Source organism: Chaetodon trifascialis, chromosome 15 (genome assembly GCF_039877785.1).
Source record: "Chaetodon trifascialis isolate fChaTrf1 chromosome 15, fChaTrf1.hap1, whole genome shotgun sequence".
NCBI lineage: Eukaryota > Metazoa > Chordata > Actinopteri > Chaetodontiformes > Chaetodontidae > Chaetodon > Chaetodon trifascialis.
Genome location: NC_092070.1, coordinates 21,232,123 through 21,258,054, shown reverse-complemented (window position 1 = coordinate 21,258,054; position 25,932 = coordinate 21,232,123). Strand labels below are relative to the sequence as shown.

At 49.4% G+C, this 25,932-nt stretch overlaps 1 protein-coding gene across 1 annotated transcript; it reads right to left on the bottom strand.

Annotated features, from left to right (window-relative positions):
* Nucleotides 1-1,024: 1,024 nt before the first annotated feature.
* On the bottom strand, nt 1,025-25,932 carry vat1 (vesicle amine transport 1). The gene is made up of 6 exons (XM_070980201.1): nt 25,277-25,932; nt 18,843-19,050; nt 8,741-8,911; nt 7,587-7,676; nt 5,974-6,215; nt 1,025-3,216 (listed from the first exon to the last, which is right to left on the bottom strand). The coding sequence occupies exons 1-6, from the start codon at nt 25,700-25,702 to the stop codon at nt 2,944-2,946; spliced, it is 1,410 nt and encodes a 469-aa protein (XP_070836302.1). The 5' UTR covers nt 25,703-25,932; the 3' UTR covers nt 1,025-2,943.

The following is a 25,932-nucleotide window of genomic DNA, read 5'->3' as shown; positions in this document are numbered from 1 at the left end:
ATGCACTGTTAATATTCAAAGCATTGACAGAGGAATACAGTATACATACAATTTGGCACACATGGTTCGGACCAACAGAAGGACTTCATCACATTTAAAAGGAGTGCAGGTTGGCAGGTCCCCACATAAAGAGTATGAGCTTTGAACTTTAAACCCTTGGATAACAAAACAAACAAACAAATGGAAATATAAAGGTAAATTAAAATAACATATTAAGTAAAACATCCTTTTTATTTCTTTTTTTTTTCTTTAACTGAAGCGTTTGTTTCTCACATGGCACTCGGAACAGAAGCACCGTCCACAGGTTCACAAAGGGAGCCCAGCAGATTAGAACAGAACACTAACCAGAGGCTGACAGGACACAGTCACTCCCCACACCAGCGTGGCGCTCGCACTCCAGCCCAGTTCGCTCCACCCCGCTCCACATTTTCCTCCCCGCAGTCAAGGATGGATGAATGCTTTGATTTTAGCTGCCACCCAGGAGAAGTTGGCCAGGGCAGGGACTGGCAAGCTTAAAATGAGCGGACCTTTACATGAGTGTGTGTTTCTATGTGTGTGTGTGTGTTCGTGTGTGTGTGTGTGTGTGTGTGAGCCACCTGTGCTTTCACTGAGCTTCAGCAGATACGCTGGGAGTGGATGATGGGAAACAGGCTGCAAACCTGGGGCAGAATCAAAGCCTGCGTGGGACTGGAGTGCGACTGCCATGCTTGTAAGTGCATTAAGATCAGCGAGCAGAGTGCAAAATACTAATACCAACTGTCCTCGAACACAGGCCTCTTATCAGACAGGAGGGACAGAGAGAGTGAGGAGGGAGGGCTGGGTGGGAGCTACATAATACTGTAGCGGAGTAGTGTGGGGGGGGGGGGGTGTGGCAGGGGTGGGGGGGTGCTTTTAAAACCTGACAAACGACCTGAGGACACACACGTCTTCACACACAATGGCACACCACACACAGCACATGAGGGAGGCCACTCATGCTAACACAACAACTTTTTTCTTCTTCTTCTTCTTCTTTTTTTTTTTTCAAACGTTTTGTTTTTGTTTTTTACAAAGTCACTAGTCACCATCTGAGTCTCAACACTGAGGCCGGGCTCACAGACAGGCGGGCAGGCAGGTAAACGTGTGAGGTTTAGAGTCCATTCAGCGGGATTCGGGCGAAATACTGAGGATTACACTTGAATGGCGTTCGGGGGGAGCGGTGTGCCGTTTCGGATAAAGCACACATTGTCAATACTTGGATTTCAGGCTGGTGCGAGTAAACTATTTGGTGGTGCAACACTGAAAACCTTGAAACCTGCCCCACTTCTTCTTTTTATCATCTGAAATCCGTAATACGTTTCACACCTGTTGAATACTGCTTGACTGCACCGACCGCTGGCAAATGCAGAGTTAGAGAAGGGAGACGCAGGGAGGGGGAGTCAGAGAAACAGACCACAGCGCCTCCTCTGACAAGCCTGACGCCTGTTGCTATGCCGACCATAGAGAGGGAAATGGAAAGAGGAGGGGGAGAGAGAGAGAGAGAGAGAGAGAAGGAGGGGAGGCGAAGTATGGACGCCAGCTTGAACTGAATTCTCCTCTCTCAGGTCAGGGTGATCGACAGGCCAGCGGTCGCCGTGAAAGGAGCAGAATGCCATGGAATGCCTCGAGGAGGATCAGGGAGGGAAAAAGCCCGATCCCGAGGGGAGAGGAGCGGCATTCACCTCCTCAACTCGCTCATTTCAGACGCTTCACTGTCTCAGCATGACAGCGCCTCTTTCATCACATTCAGAGTGTGTATGTTTGTGTGTGCGTGTGTGCGTGCATGCTCGAACAGAAACAAATTCTCTCTTAATTGGCACCGCGCGCTTCTTGCCAACAGTTGGTCAGCTAGAAAAATCCGCAACTGAGGAGAAGGAAGCTGAGCAATGATTTCTGCGTCCCTATTCAGCGCCGCACAGAAAGGCTCATTATGAGGGAAATTCATATTCAGGCAAGTGCAGAACTGCAGTCGCTAATATTAACTTCACAGAAATGTGGTGGGAGCGCATGCAATGTGGAGTTTCATCACCGCAGATGAAGGAATGGTAAGCACTGTGAGGCCTCGCTGCATTAACGCCACTGTCTGAGCAGTCAAACATGATCAAAACCAGGATGCGAATATCTCCAGGGAAGGTGGGGCGCATCAGCCAATCACAGGCTTCTCTGACTCATCCTCAGTGACATAACTGAGCGCTGGACACTAAGAGAGCAGCGTGTGGGTGGGTGTGGTTCTCCGCGTATCTGCCTGCCTTTGTGCCTATCTGTGGGTCCGGCCCGTAGATGGGGTGGAGGCGATGGTGGTGGTGTGGGAGGTGGAAGGGGTGGGGGTGGGGGGGACTCAGCACAGTGAGGGAGGGGAGGGGGGGGGAAGAGGTGGCAGGTGGAAGTCAGAGCAGAACAATTTAGCACAGTGGGAGTTGAGGTGCGGAGGGGCGTGGGGGTCGAGGGTGGGGCCGGAGTGCGAGCGGGGATTACAGTTGTCAAGGAAACAGCCATTTGGCCCAGGCCTGGACCCTACCCACAATCCTTCAGGGCTCTCTTGTCTATATCATTCCCAACAGGAAAGGTATAGATCGAGAGACGAGCGCGGAGTTTACGAGGTGTAGCAAGTGATTGGCAATTTGTTTTAGAAATGAAGGCAAGAAAACGGGTGGGTGGGTTCAGGTGGGTGGAGTCAGGCCTGAGTAATCGCTGCCATTGAGGACTCAAGAGGGTGAAGCTGAGGGGAGGTGGAAGAGGTGACAGATCGACAGTGGTGTGATAATATTGTAATCTACCCCCCTAATTCCTTCCCATTCTTGCTTACCCTCCACCCACACCCTCCCACCCCATCCATGTCCAGCCCCCGTCCCCCAGCCCCCCCACCCCCCCTGCTCCCAGGACACAAACTCCCTGCTGGTCTGCTTGACTATCCATCCCTCCCTCTCACTTCTCCTCCTTCTTGGCCTCTTCCTTCTTCTCCTCCTCTTTCTTCTCCTCCTTCTTGACCTCTTCTTTCTTCTTGTCATCCTTCTTCTCCTCCTTCTTGGCATCATCCTTCTTCTTGTCGTCCTTCTTCTTGTCGTCCTTCTTCTTGTCCTCCTTCTTGTCCTCCTTCTTAGGCTCTTCCTTCTTCTCCTCCTCAGGCATGGGCTCCGTGGTGAGGATCACTTTGCCGATGTTGTTCCTCTCCTGCATCTTTCTCATGGCGTCGCCCACCTGGAGGAGAGACGGGGGGAGAAGGACACTTATATGAGAGGAGATGAATGACTGAAGGGTGAGGGGAGGGCGAGGAGGATTTTAAATACACCTGCCATTGAGAAAAATGTACTCAGGATAGGAGCCAGCTTCTCCTCCAACAACACATATGCACAGCTGTTCTGAAACAGCAGACTGGAAACGATGTTTACCGCCTCGTGCTCCTCAAACATCCTTTTAATATGCAATATAGGAGCAAGTACATTTGTTTCAATGAGACTTTAATAATCTTTGAGGGGAAATGAGACTGTTGCAGCGGCATAAAGCAAAGGTGTAACAAGGATAGCAAAATAAAAAAATATAGAGTTTATAAATATAATGAAATGTGGATGATCATAAATAAGAAAGAGGGAGATGAAGCAGAGCTTGTTTATCTTATATTATCTACCAATGCTACCGAACAACACATTTATTTGGATTAGAAAATATGATCTCCACATTAAAACGTGTTCATCATCGTGCACTTTGAGTACAGAAATGAGATTTCCTGCAGATCCTACAGTTCAATGTGGAGCAGTGACAGAAATAAGGCCGGTAAAATGATTAATTTTTGTTGAACGTGCTCCTTTTCCACTGATGGAAGAGGCAGATGAATCGACCGATGAACCGCTGCCGTCAGACAGCGTTACGTCTCCTCATTACAGGACGGGTTCACACCGAATCTGTCCTGAAGCAACAGGCCAACATGTGCAAAGACGGGCTTTTTAGACGCTGTACGTGAAACTTTAAAAGATTTGTGCTTATCAAAGCGTCATCTAGAACAACTGCAGCAAACACATCTTTTACAGTGTACATAGTGTGTACTTTAATGGCGCTTGTTCAAATTTTCTTTAGCGTGTTGCACTAAAACACGTTTTGGGAGATGAAAGCTGAATTTAATGGAGTCATCTAGCGGGAACAGATGCTCTTGTGTAATCAGCCAATCAGCCAAAGCCCCATCAAACGATTGGTCGACCAGCTTGGCCCGCTGCCTGTCAATCAAACAACGAGTGGAGGATCACAGCCAGACCAACCCCACCCTCCTCTTGACCACCGAGCTCTGTCCACTGTCTGTTCCTGCCTCCGCCTTCTCCCCCTCCCTCCTCCCTCCGGTCCCCCTCGTCGTGCGAGGCAGGCAGACCACCTAACGACCAATGCCACGGCAACAGGGCCATCTCCTAGCAACGTAAAGCCCGGCTGAAACGTGGCCCTGACGACTCAGACGCATGGGAAAGAGGGGGAGTGTGGGAGCTCAAAGTGGAGGAGGAGGAAGAGGAGGAGGAGGAGGAGGAGGAGGGAGCAACTGGTGTCCTTCAGACGAGGAACACGCCTCGCCGAAACTAAAAGGGAGGGAGGGGTGGGAGTTAAAAGCATCATCTTCAATGTGAATGAAAGTCACAGTGAGAGCGTCTGAGGCGACTCCACCCACAGCCTCTCCGGCTCCCAGGCATCCTCTGCGCAGATGAAGATAACGAACCAAGAGAAACCGAAGGACGGATGCTGATTTGCAAATATCATCCGAGAATGTTTACTGATTATTGGAGCAAAAAAAAAAAAAAAAAAAGGGTGACAGCGGAGGAGGGGCTGTGATGGAGGGGGTCGGGGCATGGCATTTGTACCCAGCTCGACATAATCAATCATATTTCTGATCATCAGTCGCCCAGCAGCTTCTTGTTTCCAGAAACGCGCCTGAAACTTTCCACGCCCGGCGAGATACACCTTCCTCTCTCCTTTGTTTGTCCACGCTCCTTCCATGTCTCCTCGCACATCAGGGCCCCTCCCTAAGACAGACGCACACGCTGACTAAAGGATGTCACCATAGCAACAAGAGAGGAAAAGCAAAAAAAAAAAGAAAAAAAAAAAGATGCACCGCGAGGAGGGAGAAGGAGAGAATACAGCGTAATGGAGAGAGAGGGAGTCAATAACCTAAAGACGGAGAGAAAGAGCGGGACATAAAGAGCGGACAGATGGAGGGGCAGAGAAAGAGCGTCAGATGGCGGAGAAAGACAGCGGGTGTCTCTCTCTGGACGCAGTCACACGGGCCAAAACGCTGACCAGCTCCGACTCTGACAACAGAAGATGTCAGCCTCTGACTCCCTCGTTCTCTGTGTTTTTCACACTCTCTCTATTCATATCTGTTAGCAGTGTTAATTTTGTCAGCGACAATCTGAGTCTGTCTGGCCGAGCGAGTTACGCCGGAGGAGACACAGAGCGTCTTGTGGACAAACTTGGTCTGCTGATTGTTGAGCCTCACTGAATCCGAGCCACACCCAGCGGCCGCGGATCCAAACCCGCCCGGCAGCCGCGAGCACGTGGTGTAAAAATGGACGCCATTCAGGTGCAAATGCACCCATGTCGCAGTGAATCACCTGGACGTCCACACAGGGAGGCTTTTAGTCACACTAACAGCCAGCCATGAATGGACCTGAAGCCCGCATACAAAGGCAGTTTAATGGAAACGCATCTGAGGATGGATTCAACCAGAGACGACATAAAAAATCAGCAGTTTGAATAGTCACATACAGGTTTGTATTGTCAGTGTGTCACTGTTAAATTTACTGGATATTCAAATGCAAAAATGTTTTCAAATGCAGTAATCACTTAAATCCTCAAACATACTCATTAATGCTCATATCCTCTGAATAACTCGTGCAGCCCTGCTCATGTCATGGTAACACTGTCTGCAATGTCATCATCGTTTTGAGCGGACTCCAGCTGCAAAGGTGTAAAGACACAGACCTGCTCAAGGTGCCAGGTGGAGTCGATGCGGGGTTTGACTTTGCCCTCCTTGTAAAGACCCAGGATGGTGTTCATGGCCTGGGTGATGAGCTCCATCTCCCCGTCCAGGTAGCCCAGGTGGAAGCCGCACACGGACTTGTTCCCCTGGATGAGGCTGAGCGTGTGGATGGAGAACTGATGGTACCAGTTCTTGGCCACGGCGAGCAGGTTCTTCTTCTGGCCCGCGAGCATGTTAGCCGCTCCTGGCAGAGAGGGAGGGTGAAAGGACAGCGTGTTTTCTGTGAATTGTCAGGTCTATTTCCATACCCCCACTCCCACTTTGACTTCCTTTAGTGGTGAATAACTGACAAATGTTTGCTAAGAGATTTATCTTTTAAAAAGCCAAACATTCGCTGCTCAAATTTGAGGATTTGTCACTTGAAACTTGTCACTTTATTGGCCAAAACCTTCTCAGCACTTCATTTCTGGCTGTCCTCTGCATCTCCCTCCTTCACAGCCTCCTGTGCTCTCACTGTCTCTGTGTCTCTCAGGGGAAACGGGGGACACAAAGCAGGCTCTGAGAGAAGAGAGGGACCCAGCCTGCTACATTCAGACACATTCCAGGTTTTCGTGTGGATAGAACGCCCATTGTTCCGCCATGCATACTTCTGATAAGCTGGAAGAGGAGCAGCCAGCACCGAGGGACCGGGAGGGCGGGGTGGGGCTGGGGGGTTCTGTAGGGGTGAGAGAGGGTGAATGGGCGAGGGTGGGGGGCACCATGCTGGGTAGTGGGTTTTTATGCAGCATGCAAAGGCAAGGCCCTGTTCTCCATGGATGCCGACCCCGCCCACCGTTGCATGCATGCTGGTTCCAGATTGGCATCGCCACAGAGCGAGCGTAAAGGCCTTCCCACGGATGACACACAGCACACTGAGGACATGGACCTCTGCAGAGAGGTCACACTGCCCACCAAGAAGCAGCTTCATTCTGTGGCAAGTGTGGAAACCCACAGCTATTCCATGTTCTGTGTTAATTTGCTTGAACTCCAGCCTCTGTTTAGTGGCTGGAAATGACGGCCGCTGCTGCTGCTGCGAGGGGGGGTCATTTCAAAACTAAGCTAGCAGAAGCTGATGGGTTTCAGTTAGAGTGAAAACGAGTTTAGAAACACCCTGCTCGTGGGTATTTCTGTCAGCTGCTAGCTTGTGCAGGTAGCTAGCCATGGAGTTATCTTACGGTAACCTCTGTGCTTCCCACCATGCCGTGCAGCGCTGCCAACGAGCTTAATAAAACACGTTCGGTTTTAGGCCTTACATAAGAAGTTGTGGTAGATTTAAAAATGGATGATCTGGAGAAGCTTGGTTGGAGAGATTCATGCAGCCTGGGGGCAAGCGCTGCGTGATAGATCTTTTTTTTTTAAGCTCCGCTTTTATTTGGCTTTGGCTCATAAAAGTGGTTCTGAAAACTTGGTGTTTGGTGAAACCGGCGAGCATTCAGCCAAATCTGAACCGAATCTGTTTGCGTTAACTCTTGCTTATTCGTGCTTTCTTGAGTCACAGAGAATTCAAACAGAGCTGCTCAAAACGTGGCTCTAAACTGAAAATATTGATCTGCACTCAGGTCTTTTTATTACTTACCATAGGTGATAAGTTTGCCCATAGGCTTCAGCAGGTTGTAGGCCTTATGGGTGTCTGATCCTCCCAGAGGGTCCAGTATTATGTCCAGACCTGAAGCAGGAGAGAGAAAAAGGGGACAGTTTATCGCTGGTGTGAATTCAGCGAGAGCAGCCTGCCAAGTCTCCTCAGCAGCCCCCTCCGCATGCCAGAGTTCGCTAGGAGTAGCGAGTGTAGCCAAGTTGTGCCATGTTTACACGAAGAGGAACCCATACGTATGCCAAGAGAGGAGGAGGAGGAGCGCGGGCTGAGCTCCTACTTGTTTTCTCATTCTTGTCGCTGATAAGAGGAATGAAACGTCTCTCTGTCATTGTCTGCTCCATTCCTAAGTGGAGAGATTAACAAACAAACCTCTGAGCAGATGGTAAAGAGCGACCTCGCTATGAAGGTTTCTCTGTGGCTTATTAGCGTCTGGCCATGTGGGCTCGCCCTTAATGATGTTCCTTTATGCCGGAGGGGGCTCCTCAAATTGGGCTACCCCTCCTTGCTCCGTTAAACCCTGCTTCTATTGATTGTGGGAGGCTCACAGCGGGACTCCGCCTCGACCACGGCACACATGAATTGACGGAAGGCCGAAGACAGAGGGGAAGGTAGCGAGCGGGGCGAGCATTGATCCGGGCCTCTAATTAGACGCGTTCTGTCTAAAGTGTCAGTCCTCGCTCTCCTCATATCTGTCTCTGTTATGTCTATCTGTCCAGCTCCATGCTACAAAGAGCAGAGGCGGGCTGGACGGGGGGCTAAGAAACGAGCCTCCGGCATAATAACAGTCTCCAGCCTGCGAGGAGCTCAGCAGTAGGCGACAGAGAGAAACAGGAAGTGGACGTTTTGCTGAAAAGCAGCGTTTCGTGCGCCTCCCCACTTAGCAAGTCTGCCGTCAGTCCAGTGAACGCGGCAGCCAGCCCTGCTGAGAAGTGCGTCATGTGTGTGAAAATGCATCATGTCTTCAACAGTCTTCAATAAATGTGATCACACAATTGATCCATTTGCTTTATGAAAAAATCAGTACTGCAAACCTTGATCATGGACAGTCTGGATTCACTGATTCTATAAAAGCTCCGATCCTTACAAACAAACTCAAATTCAGAGCCGTCTGTCCGAGAGACGGTCACGTCTCTCACCTTTCGGACTGATCTTGCGGACTTCCTCCACATAGTCCTTGGTGCGATAGTCGATGGGATGCGTGACTCCGCCCTCGCTGATGGTCTCGTGCTTGCTGGCCGACGCCGTGCCGAACACGGTCACGTCCTTCACCGTCTTGCACAGCTGGGTGGCAGCGATGCCGACGCCACCTGCGGGAAGAAGGGCAGAGATTTTAGGAAGCGGCTTGTGACGGATTCTCCTGCAAAGACGACTCAGAGGGAGCCGAGCTCGGCGGAATAAGGCAGTCTGAGAATCCCCATTCCACACATGGCAGGTAAATGTGATTTGATTTATTGTCCAAAACAAGCCAATAAACAGCGTGGATGTTTTGCTCCAGGGTATGTAAAGAACGCATTAAACACAATCACATTAGTCCGACTGGCCTGGGGAGAATAGACACCCACACACAGATGCACACGCACACACATCCAACAGTGGAGAAAGTGGCCATTGTAGCTCAAATGACACATCAAATTTTTTGGTTCAGGACAACCTGTCTGACATTCCACAGGACAAGAAACGCAGCTGAGGTATCTGTTTTGTTAGGAGAGCGGAGCTGGACGACATAAACACAGCTCCGTCGAACGTTGTGCCAGCTGAAAACAAAACGTGCTGCACTGTCCAAGATAGGTTTTACCGACAAGGCGCTGAGACCGTGTGCTTCGGTGGATGTTTCATATATCTGTGTTTGTGCTCACTGTATTTGAGAGTGTGTACATAGTTGTGGCAAATGCCTCAGCCAATGTTTGCTAAGGCAGCCAGAGGAAGAAGTAATAGGTTACTGATAAGCAGTGGCTTGTTTGAAATGGAGGCTGGCTTGAGGACCTGAACCGAAAGGCATCCATAAAGGTCATCTATGCATGACCAAGTAAAGAGCATGTCTTATCTGATAGCGCAGATTAAAGCCGCACAAAGCAACACGTGCATTTGCATCCATTTTTAATGGCATAGCTGGGCTGCTGGACAGCTTTGGGTGAAGCGAAATCTCGACTTGCTTGCTCAACGCGGACGACTGAACCCAAACATTTAATGTGCACGTCGAGTGTGATAATCAGGCAGGGCAGGAAGCAGGCGCGCTGAGTTCGATTAGACTGGTGCAAGAATAACCAAACAGGAAGATGTTTTTTAAATCTAGTATACTTCTGATTATCAGTACAAACCCTTCCTTGTTTATCCTCATGAGCTGAGAAAACACATTCAGAAATGATCCGCTTTACTACAAAATGTCAACTTTTCACGAGCTCAGAAAAGCAGCCCTGTTTTCAGCTGTGTCACAACGCATTTTAGGAAATCCCAGGTTTATTTGGCTTAAGCTGAAGGAGAATTTCCTCAGCCCATGATACACTTAATCCTTCAAAATAACCGAAAAAAGTACAGTTATTTAATTAACTTCTTTTACAATGTTTGATCGTGCAGGTGTAATAAAATGAATGTCATGTCTTTAAATCTTTAGTAGAACATCGTGTCTTCGATGACACTGATGCACCTCTGGTAGCTTCATCTGGATATGAAAATTAATGCGAGCCAGCAAACCAGGAGAACAGCACAATTTCCTCAATGACAAGCCGGCAGTCAGTCTCTGAAAAGACATGAGAACAGCAGAGACTGGCCAAAAAAGACGGAACGATAAGATGAATGCCAAATCACATTAACCTCTTCATTAATATCTGACAAGCAAACGCTCAAAGAAGGTTGATTTCAGAGACTTTTGCTTCTCCGGTCCTTTAATAGAAACAGGCAAGACAAACAATTTGAGTCACTCCCTTCCCACAATTCAAGTGTGCAGACCAAAAACATCTCTGATCTGTGGTCCTCGTCTGAGAGCTGACGAGAGACGGACAGACCGCCCCGCGTGCTACGATCGCGCCGAGCGGAGAACCGATGAGAAAACAAAATCCAGGCTGTTGCTGCTGGATGTGAGCGCTGTTGCGGCAGCGTTACAGCAGCACCATCTCTCCCCGTCCTCTGCGAGAAACCCAAGTTTGTGTTGCCAGGGAAACCTCGGCCAAATTGCCGGCAATGACTGAGCAAAGGGAGCCATTTTGTTTCATTGACTGCTCTTCCTTTAGGCGTACAGTGCGAGAGGTTCACACACGAGAGAGAGAGTTTGAGGCTTCAGTTTGTATCTGACACGCCGTGCGTGTGCGTCAAAGTTTGTGCCGGTGGATTCATGTTACAGATGTAGTTTTACACCTATGAGCAAATGTGCATCTGTGCGCCTTTGGCTTTTTACACAAGCGCACGAGCAACTGCTTATGTGAGCTGGAGAGGAAATTAAGAAAAAAAGGTGAGAAAACGCTGAATGTGCATTGTCTGAGTGGGGGTGATTAGACGGCGGTGTCACATAGTAGCAACCCTCCCATACAGGTGTGAACAAGCGTCCAACAGGATGATGCACGCAGTGATCCCACAAACACGCAGCCAGGCCCTCGCATATTAATATTTAACTAACGCTGCTGTCATAAAGGCAGAGATTCCCTCTCAAACCTCAGGTGCGTAAAAATGCACTTCCAGCGGGAGGAAGACGGTACCTGCTTCTGAATCCCACGAGATCAAACTCCTGATCTGCCGTCACAAGACTGCCGAGCCGTGCCAAGAGCCCCTCGCCTCACACACCCGTCCATCCATACATACACACATCGCAAAGGGGGGAGGAGAGGGGCTCCAACAGGCCTGCTGGTGGCAGCTAATCTTCACAAATATGCACAGAGATTAAAACATTAATCTTTCATTAACCCGGCGCTTCGGTTCCCGCCGTGTCCTTGCTGTCCTGATTTGCAGCTTCGCCCTGTCTATCTGCGTCTTTTGACTTCTTCTCGGTGGACGCTGAGCGTGATTTGAAACCATCCACAAACACTTTCCCCGCCGCTCGGGGGAAGAGAAAGCAGCTCGAGCAAATTCTTGCTGCTAATTGCATTTGTTCCCCAGATTCAATTGAATTGTTCACACTTGGAAATCAGGAGACGTCAAAACGCGTCCACCTCTCTGTCTGGATTCTCTCTCTGGAGAAACAGGACACACAGTGGGGTGTTGTCTTCCCCTCGATCCTTACATACTCGCATTCTGGCACAATTCGCACTTGGCTGCCATAACATGACTGTTAGGAGCGAAGAGGAATTTTCCCCAAAACACAGTGGAATCCAGGCTGACACTGAGGCCACTGTTATTGCTCCACACCCAGAGTTCAGCAGCAGGGGCGGGTGGGGACATCAGAAATGTTTTTAGGTTGTAAAAAAAATTAACTAGAAGGAGCTCGCTTCACCCTGACTGATGCGTCCCTCGTCCACTTTGGCGCTACGTGCCCGTCGACAGAAATGAAACGGATCTTGCGGCCTTCCTCTGCGGTGTGAGCCAGGCTGTCATCTCAGGTGTTAGCCGGGGGAAGGACGGCGGCCACGCGGCTACTGTCAGCGCCGCAGAGGACGACTTGTCTCTGAGCTTGTTCTCTTGTGCCATTTCTTCTGCTTTCATTTCCACATTTCCTCAAGGACTCTGCTCTTTCTTAACCTATCATTAGCCTGCGGTGGCAGCGGCTGACAAAGAATGAAATACAAACGTGGACCCAGGCATCTCTTCTTACCCAAACTCGCTGTGGCTGCGTTACAACATCAACAAGCTGAAGCAAATAAATGAACTTTTTATTGCCGCTCTGCTACAGAGTTCACATTCGAGCCCTGTAAGGGCGATAGGAGCTGCGCTTGGCTGTTTGTGAACGTGTACTTTTGAGGTACTACTCTGCATTATGTAACCTTGGTGTTTTTCTGGGATGACTGTGTAGATGTGTGTGTGTGTGTGTGTGTGTGTGTGTGTGTGTGTGCGCGCACTGTGGGCTTGAAGAGCAGTTCAGTGTGCTCTCTCTGATGGTGAACTTCTCTCTGTGCAGAGTAGAGGAAGCACATTTTTACTTACTGGGTGAGCGAATTAAAAAAAAAAAAAGGCAGACATCCTCTGCTTGTGCTTGAAGGTGGTCTCTGTGATTTCCTGCGTAAAGATTCTCACTCTAACCAACACAAACACGGCGCGCAGACACACACAAACATCAGCAAGTGTGGACACAAAATATATTTCTAACACAAACCGCTTTCTTTCCTCCCATGAAAACAGCACACGCTGCTGCACGCTCATCCTGTTCCACACACACACACACACAAACAGGTGTCCTGACACAGGTTTCACGTGCACCTGTGACTGTGTGTGGTGGTTAGGGCGGGGGGTGGATGGGGTCATCTGTCAACGGCTGCAGCGACGGGGGCGCGAGCGAGCGCTGCGATTGGCGGGCGAGCTCGGAGGTTGCCCTGGTTTCCCTGTGCTATCAGTGCAGCTGATCTGCCGCCGGCGATGCCAGGCCTGGGGAACACAGAGACGGTTCAACCACGCAGCCCAGACTCCCGCTTAGTGGTCAGACCGAATTAGCATTCTCTAAAGTAGGGTAAGACCTCCCGAGCAGACAGACCGGGAGGAGAGGAGAGGAGAGGAAACCATTTTCATGGCTTTTATCATGGCTCCCAGGAATAATGGGTCTATAAAAGTGAGAGATGTTACTACACTTGAGCTAATGCTTAAATAGCAAAGGAATAGGGATTAGCTGGTAAAAAATGAATGAGACCAATAATCTGGGAGGGATTCCTGGGGGAAATAAGATGCATAGAAATCAATATTTCTTTCCTTATAGCGCACAGGCTTCTTGCAATCATCCAACCTCCGAAAACATTTTCGCTTCTCGTTTTTCAATCCCGTCTGCAATCAACGGCGCACCGGGGGCTCACATGCCTGAGGCCCTGCCTGCAGCTCTGACAGCAGCCATGAAGATCTACACCAGGATGAGGCTCTCATTCACCAAGCCCAAGAGATCCAGCCACCTGCTCCGCTGGCTTTAAGCCTTTACAGTTCGCTCATACAAACGCTGATTGCGGTACAGAGATATTTAAAGGCAGAAATTCACCTTCCCTGTCCAGAAGTTAAAGTGTTCGTGTTGGCACGGGTGATGCTTCAGGACTGACAGCCACACTTCCAACGGGTAGGCGGTTCTGCCGGTTGTATAATAGATGAGCAGCTGCATGAGAAAACATCTTGCTCTTTGATAAAAAAAAGGTTCGAGCTTGTGCACCTAAAAACTTAAAGAGGTGGCTCACGTGAATCCCGACGAGCAGTTCAGTGAGAAACATCCAATCACAAACCTTAAACCTCTGTTGTCTGTGCTGGTGGCAGTGAGGAGAAGCTAAAGATCAGCCAATTGTACAACAATACAAATAGACCAAAACATCCAAGTACTTCAGACTAATGGCCATAGCATAAACCTTTACTGTTAGATTATGCAGGAGACTCTCAAAGACTTGTGTAAAAATAACTCCCAGAATAAGCAGCTCAACTCTGGAGATCACCATTAACAAGGATCTCACTCAGCTGTGACTGCCGCCACCCGTCACTGTCACGGTTACAGGGTACCCACAAGCAGCTGGACGGCTCTCACATCAGGCGTTTCCACGCGATCCTCGGTGTAACCTGGTGGAGCTCTGTCTCAAACTCCAGCGAGAAGCAGCTGCAAAGTGAGGAGTCCGCCATAATTGGCTGGTGGGAAAAATAAAATGTTTTAATAACGGCCATCTTAAACAGCGCTGAGGATATGTGGAATCTCACACACAAACCTCAAACACACTGCTGTGCAGCTTTATGAGACGAGGTGATTGATAGCATATGCTATTTAGCGGACCAAAGCACCTTACGGCGCTATTAGTGCGTACGCTTTTCGACAGCATGACAAGCTCCAGTTGGACTTAAACCACAGACTCTGGCAGCTTTGGCGCCAAAATGTCACAACGTCTTGACACATGGGGGGAAGGGGCTGAAGCCAAATCATCAAATAAACTGATGACGCCCAGCTCCTGTAGCACCAGCTAATTCATATTATGCATTATGCATCTGCAACACAATGTGCGACACTTGACGTTGGCCTGGAGTCACTCGAGGGCTCATAAATAAAACAGAGGTGGACGTCATCACTGGAAGCAGCGGAGCCCCATATGTATGCAGGAATGTGTAGTGTGGGTGTGGTGGCGGGGCGGCTGGCCAGGGTTCATAAACATTAGGACCAGTTCAGGGAGAGGTCAGAGGAAAGGCTGTTGGCCGGGCAAAGTGGAAGACCCACGAGACACATCCAAATGTCGCTGAACTTCCCCCGCCCGAGCCCTCCGGGGAAAACAAAAGGGGAAACGTGCGCACGTTCCCCGATGACGGGCGATCGAGCACGGATGTGGAGAGGTCACGGAGAGGGAGCGGAGGTTACGGAGGGCCGGAGGGGGAGGAGGAGCGCGGAGGATGCAGATGTGCAGTACGGTGGAGAGGGGAGGCACGATGGGAGGAAGCACAACAAGCTATTGTTTGGGAGAGAGAGGACAGGAGCGGACCCACGAGAGAGGCAGCTGAGGATTATTCAACAGGGTTTACTTCCACACACGCACACACACACACACACACACACACACACACACACACACACGGAGGCATGACCGGCTGAAAGACTTAGCACCAGTCAGGCGTTCTGCGCTAGTCATCTGATCGCGATGGGTAAAGGTCACCATACTTTCGAGGACTTTTCTATGAAGAGCTCTTAACGGGTTGACGCGGCCTCACCTGCAACCACAGAACAATGGAGGAGCAAAAGGCGAGAGGAGGGGCGTCCATCATCCCTCTGTAAAGAGAGCTCAGCTGTCTTTGTTTCATCAGCGAGATTTAAGATTCATGACCAGTTCTGTTCTGCCTTTACAGCAGCCAGCTAGCTTAGCTTAGCATAAAGACTGGAATCAGAGGGAAACAGCTAGCCTTCATATCTCATATGTATAACCTGGATAAAAACCGAAGTGTAAAAAAGACAAATGGATTTTTTATGGGGGGGCTATGTGCCAGACTATTTCTTGGTCGGGGCCGGTAACTTCCTGGATCGTCTGCTGGATTCCTGGCACCTGATCCTGGTCTGAGTCAGGCTGGCTGTTTATTACCTGATTATTTAATTGCTTAATATTGAAATTCTGCTTCTCTGTTTCTAAATCTACAACTATGACTTCATCTACTCTGTGGATGCACCTGTTGCCTGTCTTTTCACTCCTTTTTTCCCCCAATTAAAGCTTTTTTGTGGTCTCAGAACAATGGGGTGTTTTGACTTTATATTGAAGTGACATTCTGTAGAGAAAATAACTGTTCGGCATGTCTTGACAGACCTTCAGTGACAGCTGAAGATGGTGATATTGTATGAATATTGAATTGAATTACAATTGAATTTTGTAATCATTTAGAATGAAATACCTATTTAACAGCTAGTTTCAGGGGCTATGGAGATAAAGTAATCTAAAAGTAATTGAAAAGAGGATGATTGTTTTCCTAATGTGATTAAACGAGTGGATTATGTCCTTATCATGAGACCAAACAGGTCAACCAGGACGCAGATCGACTCAGGATGAAGCCCTCAAGCATTTATGAGAGAGACGCTTTGATGAGAGGATTTATGGAGCCTGTGGATGCTGTGATAAGAAGCTGCGGAGCTACTATAGCCTTCAATAAAAATGACACCGGGTTAAATCATAATGACCAAACGTCACGAGAGCGAAGCAGCTGCTGCTCCTCGGTCCAGCTGATCTCATGTAAAAGCTCGCCCCTCTGTCTTTGCATAACATAAACTGATCTAGCAGGAATGCAGCGCTGTGCAGGCACGTCTGGCACACAAACCCACCGCTGTTTAGACAGAAAAACGACTTTATGTGCAATCGTCCTGTGAGACAGTCTGCTGAGATGCAGCAAAGCCATTTAACCGCACGCTAATACTGCGTGTGGTTAAACGGGGTGTTCACTGGAGCTGCGGGCAGGGTCGAGTAGTAGCAGAGTACTTGCTAATTACTGTTTCATAATCGAAATACAATACACGCTCTGTAGTCTAATGTGTTACTTTGAATTGATTTGGACTCCGGACTGGAAAGGAGATCAATTCTTGAAAAGATTTAAAGCGAAACGAGGAATGGTGTTCCACATTTTCATGTGACACACGACAGTCTGGATGCATCTAGCCTGTAAGCATGCAGAGTACATTACTGAGGATGGATCACACCTGAGGTCGGCAGAGCCAAACCGTATGCTACATAAAACTGTTTATCCTCTTTTATTTTTGTGAAATACTGGAAAGTTTTCTTTCCTTTCATCAAATCTGTTTGATCTGCTCGCAGCTCAGACACATGTGGCCTGAGGATGGACTACAAAGAGGCGTCACAGGCAGACATTGCTTCATTTTAAGCCATAACTGGAACCACATACTTAAATTGCATCACTGCAGGGCTGCAACTAACGCTTATCCTTCTTATTAATTCACCTACTGTTTTTCAGGTTAATCAGTCAATTTTCCCAGAGCCAAGTGACAATATTGCTAAAAAAAACAGCCAGTTGCAGTACTGGAATACATTTAAGTGGAATATGTGCCGCCCTGTCTGCAATTTCCTTCACAATATTAAAAGATATCAGACTTCAGTAGACGGACAGATAGGCCCTGACACACCCAACCACACTCTCTCTCTCTGGTCACAGCAGATACCTTTGGTCTCTCTCATCAGAGAGCATCAGGAACAGTTTCTGACAGGCTGGGGAGTGGGGCCCCACACCCAGCTAGCAGCAGCATGTGAGCCCCCACAACACGAGGAGACGGCGTGAAGAGAAGATCTCTCAACACCTTTTACTATTCGCAAACACGGTGAAAATATAGCAGCGCCGCACAGCTATGATAATGATTTACACATGCAAGGAATGACAGAGTGCAGTGAAGCAGACTGTTAAGCAAATGTTTTTGTCATAGCCTCAGTAATGTGCTTTTACAATCCTGATGTCCGGACAGCTGGCGAGCCAAGACTGGCAGCCTGCCTCGAGAAACCAGAGACGCCGCCTCGACCAAACCAGCGGGGAAAAGCGTCTTCCACCACACTTCCACTGCATTCCTCCTATAGCAAACATACTGCACGCAGAAAAACCTCCGGCAAGACGTGCGCTCGCAGGGATGAGTGACATCAGCTGGATGATATGGTGCAAACATTTGGGATTCCTCTGCAGACCACCAGTCCCACAAGTGAGTCTGTTAGCTGTCATTCAGCTCTGGGGAAGCTGCGCAGTTTAATGCTAACATTACACATTCAAACATTTCCAGCGCTGCTGTGTTAATGCCAGGGGACACGTCCACCTGGGCTGGCGGCCTCCCAGAGCGCTCTGTCATCTTTTTGTCTCCCGGAGAGAAAACGGGCTCAGGTTTCACGATGCGCTCACTTCTCTCAGCGACCTACGCCCACGCACTGTCCCGAATGCGGCGGGATCCCATTCTCGCTCCCTCGGTGCAGAAAGAGTGGGAACGGGAGGAAAGGCGAGAGCTGCGCGGCGTCAGATAGAGAGAGAAATGGGGGGAGAACAATTTCTTTTGGCTGATGCGCTCCCATTCTCTCCAGCTGGCCCGGTCGTGTAAACACAGCAAAATCAAATGCTCTCAGGCTCGACGCATCACACCCGAAAGCAGGTGCTTTTACTCCCTCATTCCCCTTCTTTCTCCCACCCACTCGCTCTGAACTCTGACCTCACAGTCCAGGTGGCAGGTGCTCCAGCGCTAGCGCAGCCCTGGATGGTGCAAAACACGGAGCCATATCTCATGCTAATGAACAGCGGGACCTTCTCCAGCAGCCATAATTCATATAGGAAAGAAATGCATAAACAGGAGGTGCAGAGAAGGAAGACGTCTGCTGTAAACAGGGCGTTTCCTCAAGCTTTGCATCTTTGTGTTAAGCCTCTGCAGAGGAACTTCTTAATGGATCTGCATCTGAATTCATTAGTGTGGTTGCTAAAGAGCAGAGTTCAGCGCGGGGCATGACACAGACTGAAATGAAACTGATTAAGTGCGGCTGTCAGTTGCAGGATTACAACATAAATTGCTATTAGAGAGATTATAGTTTGTGAATGAATTATTAATGAATTTAAAATGAATTCAGAGTGATGCGTCCATCCATAAAAGGGTTTATGCATCACCCGATGTGCATGTATGTATCAGTCTGGCCTTTGTCTCCTTACCTGCAGCGGCATGAATGAGGACGCTCTGGTTGGGCCGCAGGTTGCCGAAGTCAAACAGCATCATGTAGGCAGTGATGTAGTTCACGGGGAGGGCTGCCGCCTCCTCAAAGCTCATGCCCTCTGGGATAAGGAAGGTGTGGCTGGCTGGCACCACCGCCACCTCCTGCCACAGCCCGAAGCGGTTCAGCACCATCACCTTGTCACCGACCTGGAACAGGTGAAGCAAAGAGTTTCATGTTTTCAATTAGTGAAATCTACAGTGAAGGAGGGATTCGAAGAAGAATCATGTATCAGGGTAAATACTGTGATCTGCAAGAAGAAGAAGAAGAAGAAGAAGAAGAAGAAGAAGAAGAAGAAGAAGAAGAAGAAGAAGAAGTCACTTTATTAATCACAACACAACATGCAGAGTTACAGGGGAAACTGCACACGCCATGCTTCAGTGAAATTCTTTTCTCCGCTTTTAACCCATCCCGGCAAGTCCTTCCTCCATGGCAGACCAGGAGCCAGGAGCGGTGGGCTGCCAGCCGCCAGCAGCGCCCGGGGACCCTGTTCCTTTGTCACCATTGGTCAGGTGGTGATCTTCTTGCATGTTTTTAGTGGGGGGTTTTTAAGGAGGAGGATACCCCAGGTGAAAACGGGGAGAACATGCAAACTTCACACAGAAAGGCCCCTTTCCTCGAGCAGCAGGCACCGAAGGCATGCTGGAGGACACGCCCCCGACGCCCATAGTGGGAATTGAACCCGGGACCTTCTAGCTGTGAGGCACTGTCCCACTGTGCCACCACAAGGAGCAATGTGGGCAGAAGGGCAGCCATTTTTAAAACAATTCTATTAAACTAAAGTGAAGTTCTGGTATATTTTAATGGATTTATTAAGTTCTTGAGCTTGAACAGGATCCTTTGGCAGTTCAGTACCCATCATCATCATCAGAGGCCTCATCGCTAGAGCTTCCTAACATCTGCAGCCTCACGGTTTGTCGGGGGAGAGATGCGAGACGTGCAGCAGAGGACAGCGAGAGCAGAGGTCTATTGTTTTGTGCACAACAATGGCAGAGCTGCAAACATCTACAGTTTGCTCCTGAAGAGCGCCAGCAAACACGGGAAGCGATGAACCTCAGCAGAGTAAGAGTAGTGACTCTACGTGGGGAAATAATGAAGCGGCAAAACAAGGAAGAGGCTTTCTTTTTTTCTTTTTAACAGGTTGGATCGTTGAGACTGGTGCCAAAGAACGACGGCCTTCTCCTGACTCGTAATGCGGTGGCTGGCAGCAGTCAGCTGTTTGCATTTGGAGCTTTGTTTGATTTTTGATTCCTGAGCTTCTGATAAGAAGTTACAGCAGTGGAAGACGATGAAGGTGTGGCTTTAAGAGATCTTTCTAAAACATTTGCTCTGGTTTTCCTCTTCGCTTCAGTTAATGGAAACGTCAGATTTGCTCTTTGAACGAGAGCAGCTTCTGTCTTTGAGAGCTCCGCAGACGTCGTCACCATCTCGTCATTTTCTGCTCCCAAACTTTCTTTATCAAAGCAGGATCCTTCGATTCACGACAGTCCCTGTCCAGAGGGACGAGCCGCGGTGTGAACGCACCCCCGGCGCCTTCACTAGCCAATCAGGAGAGCCCACTCGAGGGACACAGGAAACAGAGACGACTGTGGCATTATAGCTCTCTTCCTGTTTTCTTCCTCCCTCTTATCCACCGCTCTCCCTCCCGCCTTGTTTCCATTCTCCTCACTTTTTCTCTTCCCTTCTTTCTCTTTCACTTCCTGACTCCTTTTCCTCTTACAACTTTAGAACATCTTCCTTCCCCTTCTCCAGCCCCTCGTCTCATCCTGTCTGCGTCTCCGTCTCGCCGCCCTCTTCGACGCTCTCTCTTTCCTCCCCGTTTCTTCATCCTCCGCTGTCTCGCTCTGCCTTCGCCGTCCTCTTTCTCCTCTCTTGTGAGGAGCGTCCCGCATCCCCTCTTCCTCATCAGCGAGACAGGACAATGGGGCCCATCGTCTCCCCTGGCCTCTCTCCACTCATCAGAGTCCCTGCCAGATTCTTCCCCATGGCTGAGCATAAGACAAGCTCTCTCCTCCTGGGAACAAACCCTCTCCACCCGGGCCTCTCTAATGGTCTGGAGGGAGCCATGCGCCTCGCTGTCTATCCATTCCAATTAGAGAGATCTCCCTCTCCCTTTTCCTTTTCATACCCGCATCTTTCTGTCTGAGGCCGAGTCATGTGGTTTATTTTCAAACTCGACTTTCACTTTTCCACCATGGGCTACTTATTTTTCCTCCCATTTGCTGACTCTCCAGTCTCCCTTTCTCAAACTCATCAGCCTCGCTGGTTTAATTGGGGGTACAGTGTGGCACAAATCGATAGACGGGGGAGTTCAGGCTCTTACAGGAAACGCACACAAATATGACTCATGCATCGCCTTCAAATGCATCTGCAGCTATTCTTCAGCGCCCACGTTAAGCATGTGTGAGTTACTGTCAGTCACACAGAAACTGGGTAGGAACGTTCAAGGCTGGGCGAGCGAGCCTTGTGACAGTTCTGCTACAACATCTTCACACAACGCAAACACACACACTTGCACTTCCTGTCTCGGCCCGCATGCCGCTGCAGCCAATCGACTCACAGCTGGGGTCAAGAGTGCACGGGCACCGAACAAAGACACTTCCAGTTAACTGTATATGAATGGACTTAATCAGATGGTGATTCAATTTTGGGGTATGCCGGCCTCAAAGTCAGCTGCTCCGCCGCTCGGAGCTTCGATGATCTCAGCAAAAAAATTATCAGAGGAGAAGAAAAAAACGATGAACAAAATTTCTGAGCGTTCCTGAATCAGGTTGAGTCAAAGGATGAAGGTTAAATGTTAACACCCACACAGCCTGCAAGCCTCCTGCAAATGTAATTAAAAGGAAACATAATATCTCCCTGGTGTCAGTGTAGGTGTTACTGTGCTTTAGCATGGCTGGTCCGATGTTAGGAGAAAGGCCACGCCCTGCTCGCATACAGCAAAATCTACATGCTGCTTTTTGCACTTGACTGCACCTCTGATTATGCAAATCAGCACATCATGCTAACAGACTAGCGTCATCCTCCATTGTTTTTATGCAGCTCGATTAATATTACAAGCCTCATTGCAACTCTTTCAATCTCAGAAAATTCCTGAATTTATCAGGGAACACCACACTGGACAAGCTTGAGGAGAAAAACACAAAGCGGAGACTTTTCCTTTTTGACCCAGCAGTTTATGGCAAACTGTCAACGGTTCATGTAGAGTATGAAGGCAAGCTCTTCGTGTTGTGATCACGGTGGAACGGACATGTATGATGAGAGGGCAGGGAGGGGAGGAAGGGGTACAGATGTCCTGAAAGGAGAGGAGAGGAGAGGAGAGGGGAAGGTAGCATAAAGGGAGGGATTCACTGACCAATCAACTGAGGAAGAATCAAGAGATTACACAAAAGAGGGAGAGATAGATGGAGGGGAGGGAAGGAGGGATGGAGGAAATACCAGAATGACAATGTGGGCCAGAGGGAGGTAATTGAGAACATATGGGTCAGATCCTACCAAAACTCACCGAGGGAGAGCATAAAATACGAAAAGGACAAAAAAAAAAGCAAGCAGGAAAAAGTGCTGATGTTTGGCGTCGGGGGAGCTCGTGATTTGTGATATTTCCCTTCTTCCCTCGCTTACTCACTGTTACACGTTTCCCTGCACTCCCTCTTAGGTCATTTCGGGTGAGGGCACTGTAGTCTTACTCCATTCAACTCCATTGTCCCCTCGTGGGACGCTTGTTTTGCAGCAGTTATTGAAAAACAATGCGAGGCATGCAGTGGATAACTCCGTCGAAACGTGGAAAACAGAAGAGACAGAAAGCTGCAAAGCCAGAGACAGAGAGGCAGGAGGGGAACAATGGTGCGACATTACATTCAGGGATAGGCGAACTTTTGGTACAATACACCAAAATTCTATATTTCTTCAATGCTTTGACAAGAATAAACAGGTTTTTCTCATTCAGCACGCACACAAATCAAGCCAAAGTTCTCATAAATCACTTGCATCTGTGCATTAGAGAACATAAGGTGCAGCACTGAAATGTCACATAAGAATCAATTCCTCTTTACTTAGCCGCTGATGTTTATGTTGCATTATCTAATTAAATGCCAACGACTGTGTGCACAGCCTGCATGCACTGTATGGGGAGCAAACAATCAGACACACTGCTTGATGTGTGCATATGTGTGTGTGTGGATGTGTGTTACTCGTGCTGTAAGGTAAAGTTAAAATGAGTCTCCAAGAAATGAATGTAAGCCCATGTAATGTTCCCAGAAGTGATGGAAGCATGACCTCTGCGTGTGTGTGAGTGAGTGTGTGTGTGTGTGTGAGTGAGTGTGTGTGTGTGTGTGCTGCCAGGCAGACAGCTAGAGCAGCACTGAGTGATGTGCCTCCCAAAAACTCGTAGCCGTCAGGGTCAGCACATTCCCAGTGAGTTAGCTGCCAAAAGATCTCAGAGATCTCCATCCATTAGGAAGATTGGCTCTTAATTCTATAACCTAAGGGCCGCGAGGGGATGTGGGAGCGCGAGGCTTTGATGACAAGCCGTGCGTGTGTGTGTGTGTGTGTGTGTGTGTGTGTGTGTGTGTGTAGTGCGTGACCTTTAAATCCAATCTGCACTACTGACAACGTGGAAAGAAGCTGTAAAGTATTCTAGAAACACAAGGATCTTAACCTTCTGTGATGTCTGGCTGACCTATCGCGTCCATGTGGGCTCACGCTTGACAGACGCGCGTGCCACTCCCAGCCAGACGCACATGCATTACACATGTGATCACCGTGGTGTCATCCACAGATATTAAGGGCTGATGTGAGGAAAGTGCGGTGCCTTACAACAAAGAGCGTGACTCATGGCGGGCTGATGTGTAACATTTTGGCTTTGTAGTTTAATTGTCTTACAGAGGCGTTAACGTGCTGATGCCATGCAGCCAGGAGACATACAGGCCCGTGACTCATCACGCAATGTATGAAAGTAAATAATAATCTTTCAATCGCCACTTCATTATCCTCGTGGCTTAACATTAAAGAAAAGTCTAGGGTGCTTTTATTGTCTAAATGACTTGGCTTCATTGTCTGAGAGCGCGCGGGTTTGAACTTTAATCCCGCTAATATTGATGACCGTAAATTGTTCTGCACACAACAGAGGCGACGGGCTGCGCGCTGACAAAGAGGCAGCGGGATCCTGCTTCTCGCATCACGCTGTCTGACGCGTCGCGCCTCGCCCTTTCCGCTCGGTGAGCCTGTGCGCCACCGTCGCTCCCGTTAACAAAAGGCGTCGGTGACTCCGCTCCCCGCCACCGGAGTCAAGTCAGCCGCATTAAGATGAGTGGCGAGCTGGCCATCGCCTACAAAATAAAGTCCCTCATTAATTAGCATTTTGCAAGCGAAGCAGTGGAGGAAGTGGACGCGAGGTGGCCTTTTATTGCCTCTCATCCAGATTTTTACCGCTGCAACTGAGGAGGTGCAACTGCAGACCTGTAGCCTCAATTTGTAGCCTCCTGTAGGCTGCATTATAGTTTAGCACGTTTTACACAGTAACCACTTCTTCTTCATTCCTGGTGTCTTGCATATATTACATTTACGCTTCTTCTGCCTCCATCAAATCAGACATGGGAACTCCGGAGTGAGCGTTTAGAGCTTTAATTTTGAAGGGCAGCACACTCTCATTTCCGGTCTCGTTGTGGCTATCTCTAGTTAACTCGACGCAGCTTTGCGCGCCTTGGCACACATGAAAGCGCAGCACAGCGTAGGCGCTGTAAGGGTGGAAAGCATGCCGCGGATTTGCATGTGTTTCTTTGGACTTAAGGCTCAGAACGCGCAAACATGTTGCGCACGAACAGAGAATCCGTCTCCACATCAGCCGCTGCGGACTCTCGAAGTTGCTCAATCTAAGTGCGCACACAGGCAGCGCGACTCGAGAAGCGGGGGAGACCAGAGGGGCGACGCCTGCTGCTGGCTTCATTGTGCTCAACTCGTGTCGTTTACGCACTTTGGGTTTCTTCTGCTGAGATGAAACAGAACAGGAGCGCACTAACAGGCTTCTCAGCGCCGTGCCCTTATTACGCACGAGTGGATGAATGGATGAACACCCGTGACAGCTCAAACATAAACTATATGACAATATCTATTTTTTCCTATTGTTGTGATAATAACCTGATCCGATAGCTTTTTAGCATTAAATGCATGAAGTCAGAAAAGAGTTGAATCCATCGCACAGCAGTGCCACCACTCCCTGGGCAGCGAGCACAGCCTGACACGCCCATATCCAGATGTAGCTGCTCAGCACCAAAAACACGAAGCGACACCAACATTCATCACTTAAACAATAAAACACACGCGGTAAAATGAGACTTTAAGGGGGCGAGAATAAAGCTGAAAGCCATGTGTGCTTACTTTTCTGTCCGTCACTTCTTCCCCCACAGCCTCCACCACCCCGGAGCACTCCATTCCCGGGGTGACCGGCGGGGACGGCAGCCGGTCGTACAGCCCCTGCCGAGCCATCAGGTCTGCGAAGTTCAGCCCGCAAGCCTTGACCCGCACCAGGATCTCGCCAGCCTTGAGCGCCGGCTTGCCCTTCTTCACCTGCAGCTTCACTTTGTCATAGCCGCCGTAGCCGGTGAGCACCAGGGCGCGGTAGGTGAACGCCTCCTCTTCGGGGACCTTCTCGGTGGCCGCCGCGGGGGTAGCCGCTGCCTCGGCGGCGGCGGCGGGCGCAGACTCCGTCTTGGGGGGCTCGGCTTTGGGCTCCTCGGCGGGTTTGGTCTCCTGCTTCTGGTCCACGGCGTTTTGCTGCTGGGCAGGTGCGTCCTCTCCAGACATTGTGCAGGGAGCTGTGAGACAGTGATGAGCGTAGAAAATTACTTAGATGCTTCTTGTTTCCCCCACTTCTTGTGCTTCTGTTGCCGTGGACGGGCTTGCTGTTTTTTGCTTGCCTTGTAAATAAAAGAAAATGCGAGAGTCAGAGCTCCTTTTTCAGCAGTCTTGGATGGAGACACAAACCCCGACAGAGTGGGCTGCTCAGTGGCCAGTGGCTGTCAGCGCCGCGCTCT